Source organism: Copadichromis virginalis, linkage group LG20, assembly GCF_057382275.1.
Source record: "Copadichromis virginalis isolate Kocher_CV1m ecotype Utaka linkage group LG20, C_Virginalis_male_GT1.1, whole genome shotgun sequence".
In the NCBI taxonomy this organism is placed as follows: domain Eukaryota; kingdom Metazoa; phylum Chordata; class Actinopteri; order Cichliformes; family Cichlidae; genus Copadichromis; species Copadichromis virginalis.
This window is the reverse complement of record NC_140637.1, coordinates 29052310-29070096: the sequence shown is the minus strand read 5'-3', so window position 1 is coordinate 29070096 and position 17787 is coordinate 29052310. Positions and strand designations below refer to the sequence as shown.

The 17787-nt window shown below is 41.9% G+C and overlaps 1 protein-coding gene across 2 annotated transcripts in view; it reads left to right on the top strand.

Annotated features, from left to right (window-relative positions):
• The first annotated feature begins 320 nt into the window (after nucleotides 1-320).
• Nucleotides 321-17787, top strand: part of LOC146685067 (arf-GAP with coiled-coil, ANK repeat and PH domain-containing protein 3-like) — a 70358-nt gene continuing 52891 nt past the window's right edge. For both annotated transcript variants that reach the window (XM_085444477.1, XM_085444476.1), the window contains exon 1: nucleotides 321-508. In XM_085444477.1, the coding sequence (XP_085300603.1) occupies nucleotides 462-508 (47 nt within the window). In that variant the 5' untranslated portion in view covers nucleotides 321-461. The remainder of the gene's footprint in view (nucleotides 509-17787) is intronic.

Genomic DNA, 17787 nt, shown 5'->3' with positions numbered 1-17787 from the left:
CAAATCATTGCCCTTCCTCCTTTCAATGTTGGTTGAAACATTCCCTCCGCTTCTACAACTACTAATTTTACTAATTATTCTTATTATTATTATATTTGATAATAATAATAATAATAATAATAATAATAATAATAATAATAATATTTTATATTTAAGTAGTACCCCAAGTTTAAATTAAAGCACTCGTTCTATATGAAAACCGCGTGACTGTGTTTTTCAGCACCTTGAAGCTCTAAAATCCGAGTTTGTGAGGAGCCACTGAAGGCATCAACGGGTTTAGTACTGAGTGAAGAGGCTCAGGATCAGCAGAGCAGGACTGAGCGAGTCAGCGAGCTACGGTCTGCTGCAGGAGCAGGAGACGCAGACAGGATCGCTGTGGACTAACTTGCATCTCTACTTTAATCCTCCCAGGAGATGAAATCCGTGTTTTAACCTCGTGGAAAACTCCAATCCAGTCCAAGATGACGGTGGATTTTGAGGACTGCATTAAAGATTCCCCCCGGTTTAGGTGAGAGCAGAGAACTCAGTATCCTAAATGTCTCCTTGAACTGTTGAACGCATTAATTCTATCCATATTTGCTGGTGTTTCCCCCCCTAAATCTTAACATGTGTTTTCTCAGATTAAAATGCGCCACGCTGGTTTGTCACAGTGATCAGCACTTTTATTTGGTACATGCTAGATTACAATCCCAGTTTGGAGCGTCATTCAGACTGTGCGCATTTTTTCCAGCATCGTTTCTTACAGTAAGCACGATGATAACGATGAGCAACGCAGCCACATGAGTTGTCACATGGGCTGACTCTGAAGCTCCTGATATCTGAGCTCACAGCGCCAGTTTTCAATTCATTAGCATCCATTTGACATCTAAGATATCATTATCCCGCCCCTGAAGCAATTAAATGTTTTTAGGGGAAATACTGCGAAGCTTTCGAGAATTAATCAAGAGCCTGGCATCATCTGTACTGATTTCCATAATGAATGAGCTCCTTCCCATTTATGTTCCGATTAGCTGATTACTGGTCTGAAATAGTTTAATTTTCTTATAAGAGAAGGAAAAGCAGCAAACGTTCACTACAGCAATCAGGTAAATGATCGAATAGACTGTCTGATTGTGTAGGGGATCCCTGGATCAGAGGAAACTGAAGGTTTCCACACAGACTATGCCAAAGCCCCTGACAGGGGTCCTCCAAAGGTTACATAAATAAGTAAGGAATTTTCTACACCCACATCTAAACCTGGTCCTGTGCTTCCAACAGAGTCAAGAGCCGGTCAGATGGGGAGGGGAATCAGGGTCATTTCCCCCTCCAGTGCAGTGCTGAAAGATACTTAGACATACTCAGAGATGAAGTACCAGTGCATCAAAGTAAAAACAGTGCAAGTTGAAATCAGGCAAATGCAGTCAAAAGTTAGGTACTGGGTATATTTTAATCCTGCAGAGTTAGTTTGTCTCTTGCAGATTTTTTTAATGAATGCAACTTGTTGAATTTCTGTTGCTCGTATGTAACAAGGCTATGTGGGACATGATGCAGGAACATGATGTGATCTGATTTTCTTTTGTGCTAGATTTTCAAAAATGTGAAGTCAGACTATAGAAAAAGGTGCAAAAAGAGGATGGGTAGTTAAAAACCAAATAGTTGCACAGACTAACTTCTTCAACTTTTGTGTAATCCTATCTAATCTGCTTAAATAAATAAATACATTTTATTGTTATGGGCCTCAGCTGTAATAACGGGGATTCTTTGCCATAGAGTATGCTGTGATTTAAAAGCTTATTGCAAAATCTCTCTGATAAATGTGCAGCACTTCCTTCTGAAATGGAAATTCTCATTTAAAGTACCTTAAAAGTCTACTACAGTGAATATACTTCACTGAACTTTACTGTTTGCTCCCTGAGATAAAATCTCTGCTTCCAAATCAAAGACTTCCCGACTTGGCAGCAGCACCTTAATGACTCCCATCTGGAGCCGGAGGAAGGCACATCACGACCTTCTCCCTCCTCGTTTCATATGCAAAGCAGTGCGGCGAGGCCACAGCGAGACAAGCTGCATGTTAAACAGCCACCGTCCTCATTATTCAGAGCTCGGAGAAGCCTCACTGGGTCATGAATGGGTGGATAAAGTTATCTCCTATCTGCCGATATGGAGTGAAAATGTACCTCCTCCCCTTTTTATGCTGCACATGTTTTCAGATTTTCCTTTCCTGCTGCAGAGAGATGTTCTCATAAGTGAGCCGTCCTCCAGTTTACAGTGCGTGGAGAGTCTTTTATCTGCTGCCCAGGATGTTTAAATGACTAGAAGAGATGCTGAAAGAAGTAAAGTAAACGTATGTTCTCGCAGGCGCTGAAGCCTGTAACAGTGTTTTCAGACACCATTCAAACGGCTCTTTTGTGGAGCTAAAAGCGGAGCTACAGTATGCTGTGTTATGTAACAACCCTGGAGGTGGATGACTGGGAGGAAGCAGCAGGGAAATCGGGTCTTTTTTACATTTGGGACTTGCGTGATTCATTCCTGCCTCCCACACGTGTAAAATCATGCAGGAAATAAGTTTTGAAGTATTATCTCTGACACTTGGCTGCCTTCTCGGTTTCCCAGCTCAAGGTTGGATGACTTATTAATGGATTAGCTAGTGGAGCAAAAACTGCAGACAGTCAGGTTCTTCTTCTTCCACTTTAATGTGCTGTTTTCACACTTGCAAGAAAAGTAGCCTAACCTGAAATGCATACATAGACTGTATACAAAAGATGTACGTAACCACTGTCACAGAATGTTCTGGTTTGTGGACTACCGACATGAGGAGACCAGTTTGTTCTTTCTTTCTTTGTTGAAGATGCTATGAGGTGGGTAATTAGTTTCAAAGACCAAAACAGGTTGCTTTTGTACATTTTACAAGACAAAGTTAGAGAAGCGAGGGTGAAATGGTTTGGACATTTAAGGCAGTGGATTGATTGGACGAATGATGGATCAAACTTCAATTTTTGTGTTTAAATCTGTTATTTAAACAGGTTTAAATGCCAACGTGATGTGGAAATCACAAATCACAAAAATTGCCAGTTTAGAATAAGAAAAACATATCATGCAAACTTGGTGCAGCTTTCTTTTTCTTTCAGCATCTCTCTTAAAGGGTGAATCAGTGAGAATCATCTGTCTCCAACTCACTCTCACTAACATCTTCCTCTGTCACAACGACCCTCTGCATGCCCTCCTTCACATCATCCAAGTTTTCCTCCTTTCCCTCTGCCTGGCAGCTCCATATCCAACATCCTTTGTCCACTATATTTCCTCTGCACATGTCCAAACCATCTCAACCTTGATGATAGCCTCCCTCTTTATTTCTGGACTGCATGAGGCAAAGTGACAGATGAAAAGATGGAGACCATTACAGCCTGTACAGCTGTTATCTCACACACAGTTTTCAGATGCTGTTGTTTGTTTATACCTGGCACCTACACTGGTGAAGGCGTAAAGCTGTGAATGTTCTTAATCACACATTTATGTGTTTATAATCACCCAACATGACACATCTGAAAGTCCTATCAGACACAAATATCACATAGTTTTGATTTCATCAAATAATATGAAGAATTAAAATCTCTTTGACAAATGTTGCCTTCACTCTCAGGACAGATGTGAGACTGCAGCCAGCGATGCTCTACACATCTGGACCGGTCTGTGAGGATTGCACTGCAGCACGAGGCCCTCTGTTTGTGTTTACTCTGGCATGTTACTGGCAATGAGCAACGTTTGAGCTGTTTTCTCCTCACTGATGTGTTAGTCTGACGTCACAGACTGAGAGAGCTGAGAGTCAAACACATGAGTGTTCCTTTATTCTTTTCACAAAAGAAATTTGATCCCAGTATTTCTCACACATTACGACTGCGTGACGATGGCAGAAATTATAATCGCAAATATTTTGGTGATTATTTAACTAGACTTTCTAAATGTCAGACATTAGTTGAACTTTTAGGAAAAATTAACATTAGGACTCTTACAGTTAACACATCCTTTAGTCTTAAGAAGTTTACCGAAAGCTAAAAGGATGTTTCATTAATGGCTGTTTTGCGATTTGGCGGGTTTTTTGGCGCGTCCGTTCCAGTGAGCTTCCAGTCCTTCAGAAAAATATGACCATTGTCCAGCAAGATTCTTGCTTCCGCTGAGAAACAGACTCTTTTCTCTGCGTCAAAATGGCCCAGGGCAAAGAGTCCAGATGATCCTTCTTCCCCTCCCATGTCAACAGCTGGGGGCGGCGAGCTGAGACAAGGCTGCTGTCGTGATGAGGGGCTTGCTTTGAGTCACAGCAGAGCAGAGAGCCCCGGCAGGCGGGGAATCCAAGGCCAGTGACCTGTGGCGCTCCCTGCTTCTGAGTCTCATAGCGTCTGTGAGAAAACGAGTGAACAGATGAATGTGTGACACAGTCAGATGACGGGATAAGGGGAGAGAGGATGTCACAGTCTTTTAGAATTAACTGCCTCGGGTTAGTAGAGATTTTAGTAAATAATAAAACATTGTTTAGCAGATCCTTTTATAGTCTGAGCAACAAGTTCTCAGTGATTTGGATTTGATTCTAAGGATAATGAAGACTCCACAGTGTAGTAACTGCATGCAAATTTACATCCAGTGCACTAAAGCTTCACTGCTTTTATGCAATTTATTTTAAAAAGGGAGCTGGAGCTGGAGTTTGCTTGTTCTCCACATGCCTGTCTAGTTTCTCTTCCTCACACAGTCTGAAGACATGCATGTTAGGTTGGTGTTAGCCCATGTAGAGCTTTGCTCATTAGGTTTTAGTCAGTCCTTGATCTTAGCTGTCATAAGCCTTTGCTTTATGTCCCAGATTTGATGCGTTTGAAGATGTCGTGTTGAGTTGTGCTCAATTATAACAGCTTATTTATACAGTAAATGATCACAGTTCCTTTGTCATTTTAGAGAACAGATGGCTAATTGAGAAATAAGTCAGCAAGTTAAATGAAAGTAATTTTCACTAATGGCCTTTAATGTATCACCAGCTCTGCTTCTTCAGCTGGTGTTTGATTGATATTCCTGGTGCATACTGATTCGTGTGTAAAAGACCCTTTCAACACCCTGATTTTAAAATATCTGGGTCTGCTCTTGCTGCTCTGTCATGAATTAATAAATCTTTATAATTGCAAGGTTTTTTAAATTCTTAATGGTATCAGAATCATCTTAAATGCTCTGTGTCACGATGAATCCAGGCGTCTCGGTTCACGACTGTGACGGATCATCTTTGTGTTTTGCAAGCTTGTGTTTCTACTTCTCCAGCTGCTGGAAGGGATTTCTCCGGCATGGTCTTGTTGCTTCTGCTCTATTTCCAACTGACCCGCTTCCATCTTGAATCTGTGTCAGTGGCCTTTGTGCTCAGCCAAGAGTGCTCCTCCCAGAATGGTGACTCCCAGCCAATCGAGGGTGGGGAACGCGCCATAATTGTAAAAGAAAAAAAAACAAAAAAACTTCACTGATAACCACCTGCTCCCCGTCAGTTCCATTTCCTAACACAACCTTAGTTTATTATTAATTAACATCGTCTCTTGTGTATCTTATTGTATATTTATGCTCATGTGGAAACATGAAGTTCAGTTTAATGACTTCCCTGTGAGAGTCGTACATTAGATCCTTTTCTGCCAGCTTCCCCAGCATTAATGTAAGTTGGTTCTGCTGTTCTAATTTTAAGTCTATGCGCTTGATTCACATGTCGAGAAAGCTCAGTGATGTTTGCTTTCAGCTTTTTTTCACCGTCTTGTTAAGGGCAGCAGCTCTGCGTGTTGCAGGTAATGAAAATGACAGTGGATTAAGTCAGCACAGAGCAGTAGGTTGGATGCGTGTCTTAATCAGGGATTGCCCCCACATTTTGCCCGCTCAAAAACTCAACATCGAGGTGACACACCTGCAGGCTTAATATCCAAATGGTGTCATCAAAAACAGATCTGATGATACACAGGGAAATATGGCTTTATAATTGCATCGTTGCTGCCCTCCTGTTGAGAATGTGCAGCGCTATTAGCTGGAGAGGCTTTTATCTTTTTAAAATGAGACCAGATGAAGAGCTCTTGCATGCTCCAAAGCATCAGGAGAGCAGCCGCAGGAAGGTGGATTATTAAAGGAGAAATATGTCTCTGCAAACACAAAAGCAGCAGATAAACACATGTGTAAGACAGAGCTCAGGAGACGGACTGCTTTTGCAGTGCTTGACCTGAGATCACCTTTTTTGCTTTATTGAAGAAAAGCTCAAAGTTGTTTTATTATTACAGAGGGAGCTTAATTTTGTTTTCCTTGTGGTATTAAAAGCTTTGGTTTTAAATTTAAAGTTCCGATGGAGGTCTCTTTATGTTAGATCTCTTTCACCAGTTCAGACCATTCGATGAATATAAAGATGGGCAAATTAAAACTGATGATGCCTTCTCACACTGGGAGTTGGATAGCAGTGTTACTGTGAGAGGTGGAGATAAGCCAAATACGAGCACACAGTCCTTGAACTTGACGCAGTGTTGGTGCCGTGGTGGATAAGCCGGAGGGATGCTCTGTTACTCTGTGATTGGATGTGTCGCTGTCAGGCAGCTAATGACGACCTGTGAAAAAGAAAAGGTCACACAGCAGCTGAATGGGTCTCTTTTGAACTTGACTGACTGCTCAAGACTTTATATTTAGTAAGGAAAGAAAGAGAGGAGGGTAATTTGTCAATCACCTGCCTATTAGCTGGTGACACTGAGGGTGTGGTTTCGCAGTCAGACCTGCCTCTTGCTCGTCACACATTGAGTCAAAGGAGAAAGTGAATATTTCACCAACTGAATTGCACGTCAAAGCCACCTGATGGTACAGACCTCAATAGTATATATTAAAAAGGATAAATATGCGTTTGATTCTCGTTTTTGATTCTTGTTTTTTGGCTACAATGTGGCCCAAATTCTCCTTTGATAGTAAAGGTTGCCAACCCCTCTTGCATACCTAAGTTAGACTATTTCTGCGTCTAAATCCTGAAAGTTAATTGATGATTTGTGTAAATGGAATTGAATCCCTGGTAAAACCTATTTGTGATGCAGAGATGATGTCACCCCTTTTGTGCCTTTTGTGTCGAAGGAGGCCGCTCGTCTGTCCCCCTCATTTCATTTTAATGAAAAGCAAGACGTTTCACACACTGTGCACACAAAGAGCCGTGAAAAGCAGGGCGCCGCATACCGAGTGCTGTGCTGATCTGTCCCGAGAGATTACAAAGGCCCAGAGCCGCTTGCACGGCCAGGAGAGACCAAGAGCACGGACAGTTTATCAAGTGCAATGAAATCTAATAGCCCGACCTCACAGCTGCTCAGTTCCTCTCGATTCGCTTTCAGATCAGCCGCCCGGTGTTTCCGCAGGTTGACCGTGCTGCGCCGCAGACGTTGAATCAGCACTGTGGCAACTAAATGATGGATGAGTTGTAGTAAATTGAGATTAGTATTCCTTGCGCAACCCGCGGCAAAAGCAATGACTAATGCGGGCCAGGAGAGATGGAAAACAAGAGCTGGGCCAGTAAGCACAGGATCACACAGACACTGAGCAGCTTTTTATGCTGATAATCCCAGCCTTTGGTCTTACTTCACAGTGTGGGTCAACAGAACCTCTCACAACTTGGCATTTATTTTTCCCAACAAATTGGATTATGGAACATCTGATGCTAATTCTTTATGTCTGCAGATATCAGATGTCTCGTACAATTTTCAAGAGAAAATCAACTTTTCCCCTGATATGCAGGAGAAGGGATCCAATTTGCCCAGAGACAGTCCGCATCATGTGTTTGTTCAACTGTTGGCAAAGAGAAAAAACATGACGGGAAACATCCAAAAAAATTAAGGGAAACAGTGAAAACTTATGTAACCTGTGTCACTAGCAATAGAGAAATATGCACTAGTTTCATCTACTCACCTTCAGCTCTTCCTGGGCTTCAGTGTGACTCAGCGCTGTTTGAAATGGACTATAACTTTGAGTTAATATAAATAATCTGGATAACGTTCCTGTTGGATTAATCACACTGTGAATTCCAGCTGTCGGATGTACTGCAGCACAGGCCGGCGTAATTTGTGAGGACAGCGGCGTGGCTTTTTCTTCCTCTCTTTTCTCATCTGTCTCTTTCTCTCTTTTTTTATTGCTTTCACTTCACATTAAAGGAATTAATGGTCTCGTTTGCTTTCTGTCCAGGAGTAAGATGAGAGGATTAGCATCACTTTTGGGTGTCTGTTTAAGCTCAAAGTACGAAAGTGTGCCTAGCAGCCAGTTAGCATAAAAACATGCCGCTTTTGTCAGAAGAAACAAACCAAATCCATTTAATTTCAATTTGGAAGCTCACAGCTTAACACAACTATCGCCAGTTAGTGGGTTGTCTTATTTTGGGTTATTCAAAGTTCGACATCTGCTCAGTTCAAGAAATAGCAGTTACGCGACAGCTAAATGAAGTTCCTACATGGCAGCATCTGGACAAATTAAGCAAATCAAATGTCCTAATTAAATGCTGAAATGCTAAACTTTGTGGACCTTTTGTAATAACTGGATCTGGTTAACTGTTACCTAACTTTAAGCTAAGCAGCCAGTTTAAGCTGTTTTCTAAGATGTGCTCAGAAATCAAATGTATTTAAAACCAACTAGCTGGGTGCTGGTTTAGCTTACCAGGTTGAGAAGGCGACCTATATACCAAAAGAGAAATGTAGAGGCATGGGTATGAATCCACTCTGATTTGCTGTATATAATCCCACTGGTCTTTCTTCCAGTTTTTCTGCCCCAACAATATATTTAAAAAATAAAGAAAGAACTGGACAGACTGAAAAGTAAAAATCTTGAGAAAGGATGATTCAGTTTGTTTAAAATGTGGACAACAGCTCACATTTTTAGATCAACTTTGCTGGGGTTCATGGATTGAGCAATTCTAAATGGAAAGACTTAATTAAATTTAAAAAGAAAAAACAGTTTCTGGGGCTTTGTGGAGGAGAAAAGTAGCAAAAGGAGAAATGTTTCTGGAGTTCACTTAGCAGCTGGAAAATTAGTTTAATGAATGCTAAACAGCCACTTTGATTTGAATACACAAAGTCTGCAATAAGGTTGTTTTGCTTTCCAGTGATTCGTTTAAATCAGATAAAGCACTTTTGAATGTGATGGTTCTGTTTGCACTTTTTTACACTTATTGAACAATTTACAGCGGTTTTCCCGAGTTTTTAAATGATGATTCCATCATTTAAAAACCAGGTAGCTATCCAAACCTACCTGGCCCTGTGTTTAAAAACTAATTGCCCCCCAATCCTAATTACTGGTTGTGTCACCCTTGGCAGCAAGAACTGTAATCAAGTGTTTGAGATAACTGGCAAAGAGTTTTTCACAACACTGTTGAGAAATTTTGGCCCAGTGTTCTTTGCAGAGTTGTTTAGTCTTGCGACATTTGAGGGTTTTTAAGCAGAAACAACTTGTTTAAGGTCCGGCAAAGCATTTGAATCTAATTTCCTTCTGAACTTTGCAGTGATTGGGCCACTTAAAAACCTTGATTTTGTATTGAGCCATTCAGAGGTGAACTTGGACGAATGGATGTCCCGTCATTCTCCTTCAGGATTTTCTGGTTCCATCAATTATGACAAGTTGTTCAGATCCTCACGCAGCAAAGCAACCCCAGACATTACACTGCCACCACCATGTTTGACCATGATTGATCTTTTTTTGAAATGCTGTGTCAGTTTTACTGAAACGGGGTGTAAAAAGCATAAAAATATTTTACATCATGGATTTTTTTCTTGGTATTCTTTTTTTTTTATTGCCTTCGCTCATGATTGGGCAATACAGAAAAATGACAAAAGGTTTGGATGATAAAAATCTGCTTTGCCATCCAAAATTGATCTCTTAATGACAGACAATCAGAAATACCTAATGTCCTCAGCGTGTGGCGGTTGACCTGCTTCGATCTTGTGGCCTGTCGTGCGTCAGCTGTGTTTTTGATATGCTATTTTTTTTTTTTAAACTTGCCCTCCAGTGGAAAGCAGCAGCATGTGAGGAGCTGTCCTCTGGGTTTGGCTGTGAGCTTATGGCTCTGCGTCATTTGTCAGCAGACTCACAGAAAGCAGACATGATAACCCATATTAGGGATTTTTTATCACTGAATTCTTTACACATAAAATAAGCTTCACAGAGATTTTAACTGAGGTTTAATAGGACAGATAGAAAGATGTGACTGGAGAGCTTTCTCTGTTTAATGTCATGTCTCTATAATGGCTCCCCTGATGACCGGGCTGCATGGAAAGCCTCCCTGGCTGGGTGGCTTCCAGGTGTGTGAACATCAGCTCACAGCTACATAGGATAATGTTATCGACTGTAGTGGGAATTTCACAGTGCAGCTGTGGCTGTTTGTCGCTACCCAAGGAATGAAAAGTGACTGCACATCCAACGAAAATACGAAGCTGTTACCCCGACAGTGTGAAAAGTAGACGCAGGAGGAATTCGCTGGGCTTCGACTCGGCTCAGATTTGCAATGCTGAATCACACGTGTACAAGCATCTGTTTTTGATTTGCTCCATCCCTCTCACTCCCTGCCTCATACTCTCCCCTTTTCTTCCCTTTCCGTCCTCCCTTGCCTTCCCATGTGTGCGGGGGTAGACTTCTGGTCACGCCTGGACCAGAACAGGGTCTGGGGACGGTTCAGGAAGTACGTCAGTTTGCTGAAATATTGAAAGCAGGTTCAGCATAAAGGGCAAAACGCTGGGGAGACGATGTGTGTGAGGATGTTGCTGAGTCTTCGGTTATGACACCTAGCTCTGATTCACAACGTAAATCTCTTAAATATCTTCCAGCAGTAATAAAACTTAAAAGTCCACCGAGGAGCAAAAGGAGAAGACGGAGTTTTCCTTTTTGCACTCCAACAAAACTGCTGTGACTGAAGAAACACACTCTCAAATCCTTAAAGTGAGGATTTGTAATTTTTTTTGGCTTTGTGTAGATCAGTTGGTTCATTTTCTGGTTGACTAACCTGCAATTATTGTTAAAGATTAATATCAGTTTGTACATGCTCCAGATAGCTTTTCTTCAAATTCTTTAATTCTCACTCGCTTTTGCAACTTTGTACTTTTGTGTTACTTGCAGCAACACTCCACCTCATTGTTAGTCCATTTAAAAAACAAAGTTTCAAAGAGCTGGAAAGTAAATAAACGGCAGACAGAAATGAGACAGGTCGAATCGTCTTACGTTTCACGCATGTGCAATACAGCAACGCAAGCGTTTTCAGTCGTTTCAGTGTGGATGAACAACTGTTCGGAAACGATTGAAAATGATAGTGTGGATGCGGAGCGTTTTTAGACGACCAGATTAGTGTAGACGTAGCCTAAATCACATATATCATGAAATAGGAGCTGGGGCAGTGGTGGGTTGCAAAGCAGCTTGCAGATGCACAGCTTAAAAATTGACTTTAATACTCAATCCTTTCTTTTCAGCTCATCTCTAATCATGGTCTCTGTTTTCCTGCCATCGGCATTAATGTACTGACCGCTATCACTGGTTTAGCTTTGATAATGAAGAAAAGTGTAGAAATGTTTAAAAGTTGTGCTTTTTCTCTGACTCCTGTCACATTTACTGGCGTCAGACGACCTACTAACCCGACTCTGTTGCAGAATTTGTTGTATTACCCACCTAATCTCCAGTCACTAAACCACCAACTGTCACATTATTTCACTGACCTTTGCTAAACCAACAGCGCAGTCAGTATTTTGCATTCCACTTTACTCATTTTTCATTGTTTTCTCACTGTTTTCCATGCTTGTTTGCGGCTCACCTCTGAGAGTTGAGTTTGCCGAAGAGGCCAATGAGCCGTGACTCGGCTTCATTTTTTTCTCTCCTCGTTTTCTCACAAAACTGTGTAATTCTGCTCTTTTCTTTCGTCGCTCTGAGTCTGGCAGAGCTGGCAATGCTGCGATTCTCTGGGGGGCTGTATTCAGTGCCTTGTTTCTGCATTGTTAACTGAGCGCAGACAACTGTCCCACCACGCTGCACTTCGCTGAATTGCTGTTGGATTGCGGGTCTGTGTGACTTTTTCACATCTGAATAGCAGAACAAACCCTGTACCCTGCCTGCCTTTGTCTATGCTTCCTTGCTGGCAGTGTCATGGTCTGGTTAAATCACCGCTGACGGTCACCTCAACTTTCAGGTTCATGGGCAGGGTTAGGTTAAGAGGGTCCAGAGTGACGTAAGGGGCATGTTGCTGACACGGTGCATAGGAAACACCTGGGGGAAACCTCGCAGGAAGTGACAGCTCTCCTGTTATCTTTGACTGTCTGTCAATAAGCTAATTCTTTTTTTTGTGGATTTCTGGATTAAAACTAAGACATCAGACAGCCCAGTTAAAGTCTGTGCAGCCTGAAAAGGATGTGAGCATAAGCCGTGTCGAAGCTGCTGTTTCTGTAAGCACCATCTCTCAAGCTTCTAGACAGGAAGGAGCTGAATGCTTCACACGTCTGGTATGTCTTTCTAGTGGAAGCCAAGCTGCATGTTTAACCCACAAAAATGCTGGGAAGACTCCCAGCTCAGCCCTGTCACAGCCGGACACATCACGCCTGTGTAGGGATTTTCACTAGGGGGATTTCAGCTATTTCACCAAAATGTCAGGGTGTTGCACTGTAGGTTTGGCTTTCTGTGAGCTATTCTGTGCTGGTATTTTACTCCGACAGCCTGGTATGCTGCCTAGAAAAAGGCTGAGAGAAGCAGCACATCTGTAGGCTTTATTGTCTTCCTCCCTTCAATGGAACATTGTCCAGGACGTTTCTCACAACTCAGGCCTCTCAGTGTGTGTGTGTGCGTGTGTGTGTGTTGACTTTCTTTAGTCTCCTGCATCCCAAATATCTTCATTGAGATTTTTGTGTGTTGCAGTCATCTCGGACCACCCTGAGTTAGTATAAACCTACGCCGCCATCCCAGACCTCACGTATCCTGACCTTTTTTTGGCCTGTCCCTCCTTCCCAGACGGTTGTACAATACTCTTGTGACGTCACACATATCCTCTTGCCTCCTATGTAATAATAAACACTCAATCCGAGGCTGTCCATTTCCCCTTTATGATGCACAGGAAGAACTTGTAGGCCAGCTCCTGAAATAGGGGTGGAGTTCTACTGAAAGGGTTAATCTGTGTCACATTTCCCCCTATGTGACTGTTGCCATTTCCCCCTTGGGCTGTGGTGGCCTAATTGTATGACCCCCTTCCCACCCTCAGAGCTGAAGGGGGATGTATGGAGCAGGCGCTGCATTGTGCATGGTGGCTAAACTTTTTAACAAGCAATTAGCTTGTTAAAAAGCTAATTGCAGCCACTTTTTTCTAATTGTGCAGTGGTGACACTTTTAAACCTGCAGTCAACTTAATCTTCAACGCAGCAAGGTTTCAGGTGAATACAAGAAAGTGATGTTGGCATCCATTCAAAGAAGAGGTCAGTTGATTTAGCAGCTGATCAGAGTGTTTCCACCAGTTCAGTCTAGAATTAAACCGACCATTTCCAACCAGGTTTCCAGCTGGTTGGAAAAGAGGAAAAACACAGAAAAGATTCACGGATGTAATGAAGGAGGACATGGTGAGGGTGGGTGTGGCAGGGGAGGATGCTAGACATGCAGATGATCCACTGTGGTGAGCAGCAAAACTCCAATGTATGTCTTCAATTTTTGTGATATGTGTTCTACATGGGATTTTAAAGTGATGGTGATATTTAACCAGAGACCGAAATCTTTATAGTTTGAATATGGCCATGGGTGTGAACTTTCATAAAAGGTAGACTGTAGCGTTGCAATTGCCAGATTAAGCTAAAAACTGGAGGCTAAATATTTTAAGGTTATTACAGCTTCCTTCTGTCCTGTAGTTTCATCCTTATGAATGAATAATTAACTGTTCACATTTAATTTTTTTCCCATTTTGGGATCACTAGACCACAGCGTCAGAAGAACAGAAAGATAATGTGGTGTGTTAATTTCTTTGTGACATTTGCTGAAGTGTGTTCGCAGGCTGTTGCATCACACTGCGCTGGTCGTCGGCGCGCAGCGGTGGTTTTGCTCTCACACTTGTGTTTTATCCATTACAGCGCTGAGAGTGAAACCTGCATTGTTGTGCGCTCATGTATTACGAGCAAAGTGGGAGCGTATTGTTTATGAAATCCCTAGAATAGCTTCACCACCGACCTGCAACAAGTCAAGGTCACGCGGGACTCGCTGGCTCCGTTCCCGTTCATTGTCTCCCTTCTCCAAGAACAGCGCTGTCAGCGGGAAGTTCGAAACATGTCTGCTTCCAAATCGACTGTAAATACCGGACGCTGAAATTGGTGGTTACATTTGTAGATGGACCTCATCTTCTCTTCCTCTCTGAGTCTGTTGTTGTGTTTATACGCTTCAGTGACTTCAGATAATATCCCTAAAGACTAGGGATATTATTAGGAAGCTAATGGGTTTCTAACCTCAAAGCTCCAGAGGTTTTTAAGAGCCTTAAAGGTGTGATGTGTCGTACAGTGTGTAAAGACTAATTTTAGTTTTTATGGTGGTTTATACATTTCTTTTGTATTTTCTTCATGTGGTTTGAAAATGATACAGATGGTTTATCCTTTATTAAGCACCTTACAGTATAATATATATATTATTTGTTTTGTTCTTTTCTTTCAGCTAAATTGAACTACTTTCTGTAGTTATAAACATCTTTGATTTTTTTTTTAAGTGGATTTGTTTGACATTGGGTGGGGCAGACACTTTCCACTGCCAACAAATGTTTTGTCTGCAAAACTGTAAAGCAATACGTACGTAAGTATAAATGCCGGCATTGCTTTTTGCCAGTTGTGTAGGTTTAATACACAACTCCCACAGCAAGTAACTTGCAACTGCAGGAAGTAGTCCTAGTTCACTTCTGAAGTCTCTCTGAGCTGCTCTTCACCTGCTGAAGGTTCTGGTTTGGGCGGCGTTCTAGCTCACAGAACAAGAACCGCTGTCAGCGACGTTAGAGAAGCGCCGTTTGCAGGGCGATAGACTTTCTGGACAGCAACCCAATGACATTCATGAGCACAACATTAGCTACGTGTCCAGCCAGTTTGCGGGGAAACATGAGATAGGAAGAGCTGGAGCTAGCCGGGGGGTATTAGATATCATAAAATATTTTAGTTATATATTAATATTAACTGAGGAGACTAAAACTAACAGTAAAACTATACTTATTTAAAAATGCCAAACTATAAAAACTCTGGAACTAGTTTGTTAGCCATCAAATTTCAGAATAAAAGCCAGGTGAAAGAAATGCTAAAATGAGTCACAAAATACACTCGTCCAGTCTGTTTGAGAGAAACACTGGGCCTAGTTTGGCTTCACTTTCTTGTACAGTCATCAGCTTTATATACAAGCCCAAGCCCTGATCAGAGAAATTGATTCTGGAGCTGCTGGTAGGTTCAAGAGCCTCCTTATTGCTCATGTATTTGGAAATAATCTGAGCTTACTCAGCAGTACCAGTGAACACACGTGGTATCTGACTGCTTCCCTTCAGGTTATCCAAATAGATCAGGAGTCTCTGAAAATATGTTTTTCGTAAAGGCAAAAGCGAGAGATCCACAGTCAGATGTATGATGGAGATGTGATGTTGCTTTTAGACACTCTCTCCTGACTGTCTTCAGTGCTGAAATCCATCCAGCTGTCTGACTGCAGAATGAAAGGAGATATTGTGCAGGAGACGTCTGTTCCAAAGCTGACCTGCAGTTAAAGCTTTGAAATATTAGTGGAAAGGCTGACACGGGAAAGAAAACCATCACGGATCCAACTCCGATGTAACAGGAGAGAGACTTTCAGGGTTATAATTGTGGATTTCGGGGCTGTGCTTTTACACACTCTTGATGCAAGTCTTCAGCCCTGAAATCCAGCTAATAACTCAGGTTTGTGTACCCTAACATTAATCTGTCTGAGAAGAAGCTAAAATTAGATAATCCAGATGTTTTGCCATTTCTCTTTGGCGCAAGTCCGCGAGCCAGACGAGTTATAAATGGAAACGTTATTTTCCTTATTAGAAGAATCTCAGAGGATGACTTCAATGAGAGCGAGGCAGCTGTACTTGACATATTTGCATATTTTGTACATGAAAGAGCCTTTTATCATGTGGTAATTATTCTGACTGCCTTTAACATGTGTTTTTGCTTTAGTCCAAAATGTGTAGATGTCTTTGTTAGGAGTGTGTCGGCACGGCGTCCTCGCGGATGTGTTCAAGCAGACGGTTACGAATTTGAGCGAGCGTGATTTCAGAAAGAGCGGGAAAGGCTACCTCAGCTGTTTTTTCTGCGCAGCTGTGAAGCAAACGGAGGAGATATGCCGTGACGTTCCCGATTCTTTGGCAGACGAGCCCTGGTCTTGTCTTTGAGTCCCTCTGTGCTGCAGAAGAGGGCCGAGGGCAGCTGCTCAGAGGTCACGGCGGGGTCGGGGTTTGGCAGTCAGTGCTTACTCTTAAGTGTGAATAAGGTGCAGCTCTTTCTGAGCAAGTGTTACATTCAAATGTTAAAAAATCGCCTGTTATATAGTTATACTGGAAGTATAATTGGTAATTGGTTAACAGCTGGTCCACTGAAATATCTTAACATCTGTTGGCTTGATTGCCATGAAATATTAAACGGACGTTTGTGGTTCCCAGAGGACGACTTGTACTGACGTTAGTGATCTCTTGACTTTTCTTCAACTGTTAACAGGAGGTGGTTCATGGTCTGCAAGTATCTGATGATTTAATAACAAGTTTGAAATCGGTTGATCTATTTTAATTATGTAGAGCAGGGCTGCATGATTGTGGCTAATTACTGGAAGAAACTATTCATAATCATGATAATCTATAATATATATATATATATATATATATATATATATATGCATATATGCTTTTTCAGCCTAAGTGCTTTATATCTAACATTCACACTGTGATGAACATATTGGGAGCAATTCAGGGTTTAGTATCTTGCCCAAAGCATGCAGACTGGAGCAGGCAGGGATTGAACCAGCAACCTTCTGATTAGTAGATAACCTGCTCTACCTCTTGAGCTGCAATAAAAAGGCTTGGGTTCTATTTATACAGTAGTGGAATTGAAATATTAGAATTTAAAGATAAAACTGTATAGTTTCTGTTCTATAAAGTCTCACTTTACTCTGTCTTTGCAGGTAGAGGAGGTGAAGTGATGAAGCAGTAGCTAAGACAGCAAAATAATTCTTTCATGGTCAAACTAGCATGTATATGTGAAGACCCGTCCACTTAATCAGGCTTTGGGTGGCCAGGTTACATTGGTAGATGGTTATAATTGTATGCAGTGACTGGAGTGAGTAAAGAGAAACTTGAGAGTGTTAAAATAGAGGAGAAACCAGGGAACAAAGGAAAGACACAGCTTTCAAAACGACTAGGCTTTAAAAAAAATCTAAAGCTTTGCAAGATCAGCAGGAAAAAAAAAATCCTAAAACGCCGAACTAGTCCTCTTATTTTATCTCATGCTTTGTTATGAGATACATACTGATTTTCATCCTTCATTTTGGCAGGATATAAATGCAACACTTGGCTGCAGGAGTGTTGCTTGATTTGAATGTTTCTGCTGAAGAGTCTCTCTGTTGTCGTGCAGCATTGAGAAGATGGGATTCATCTGCTCAGATTATGTGGGAATTTTATCCCCTGCTCTGTGTTTCCCTGCCTGTTTGCGTTGTCGCTTTGCTGCCTGTGATCAGCTGGCCGATGGACAGCATCAGAGCTCAAGTCTCTCACCAAGGGAAGCTCTGAAAATATGCACGCATTCTTCAAGGTCCAGCAGGACATAACAG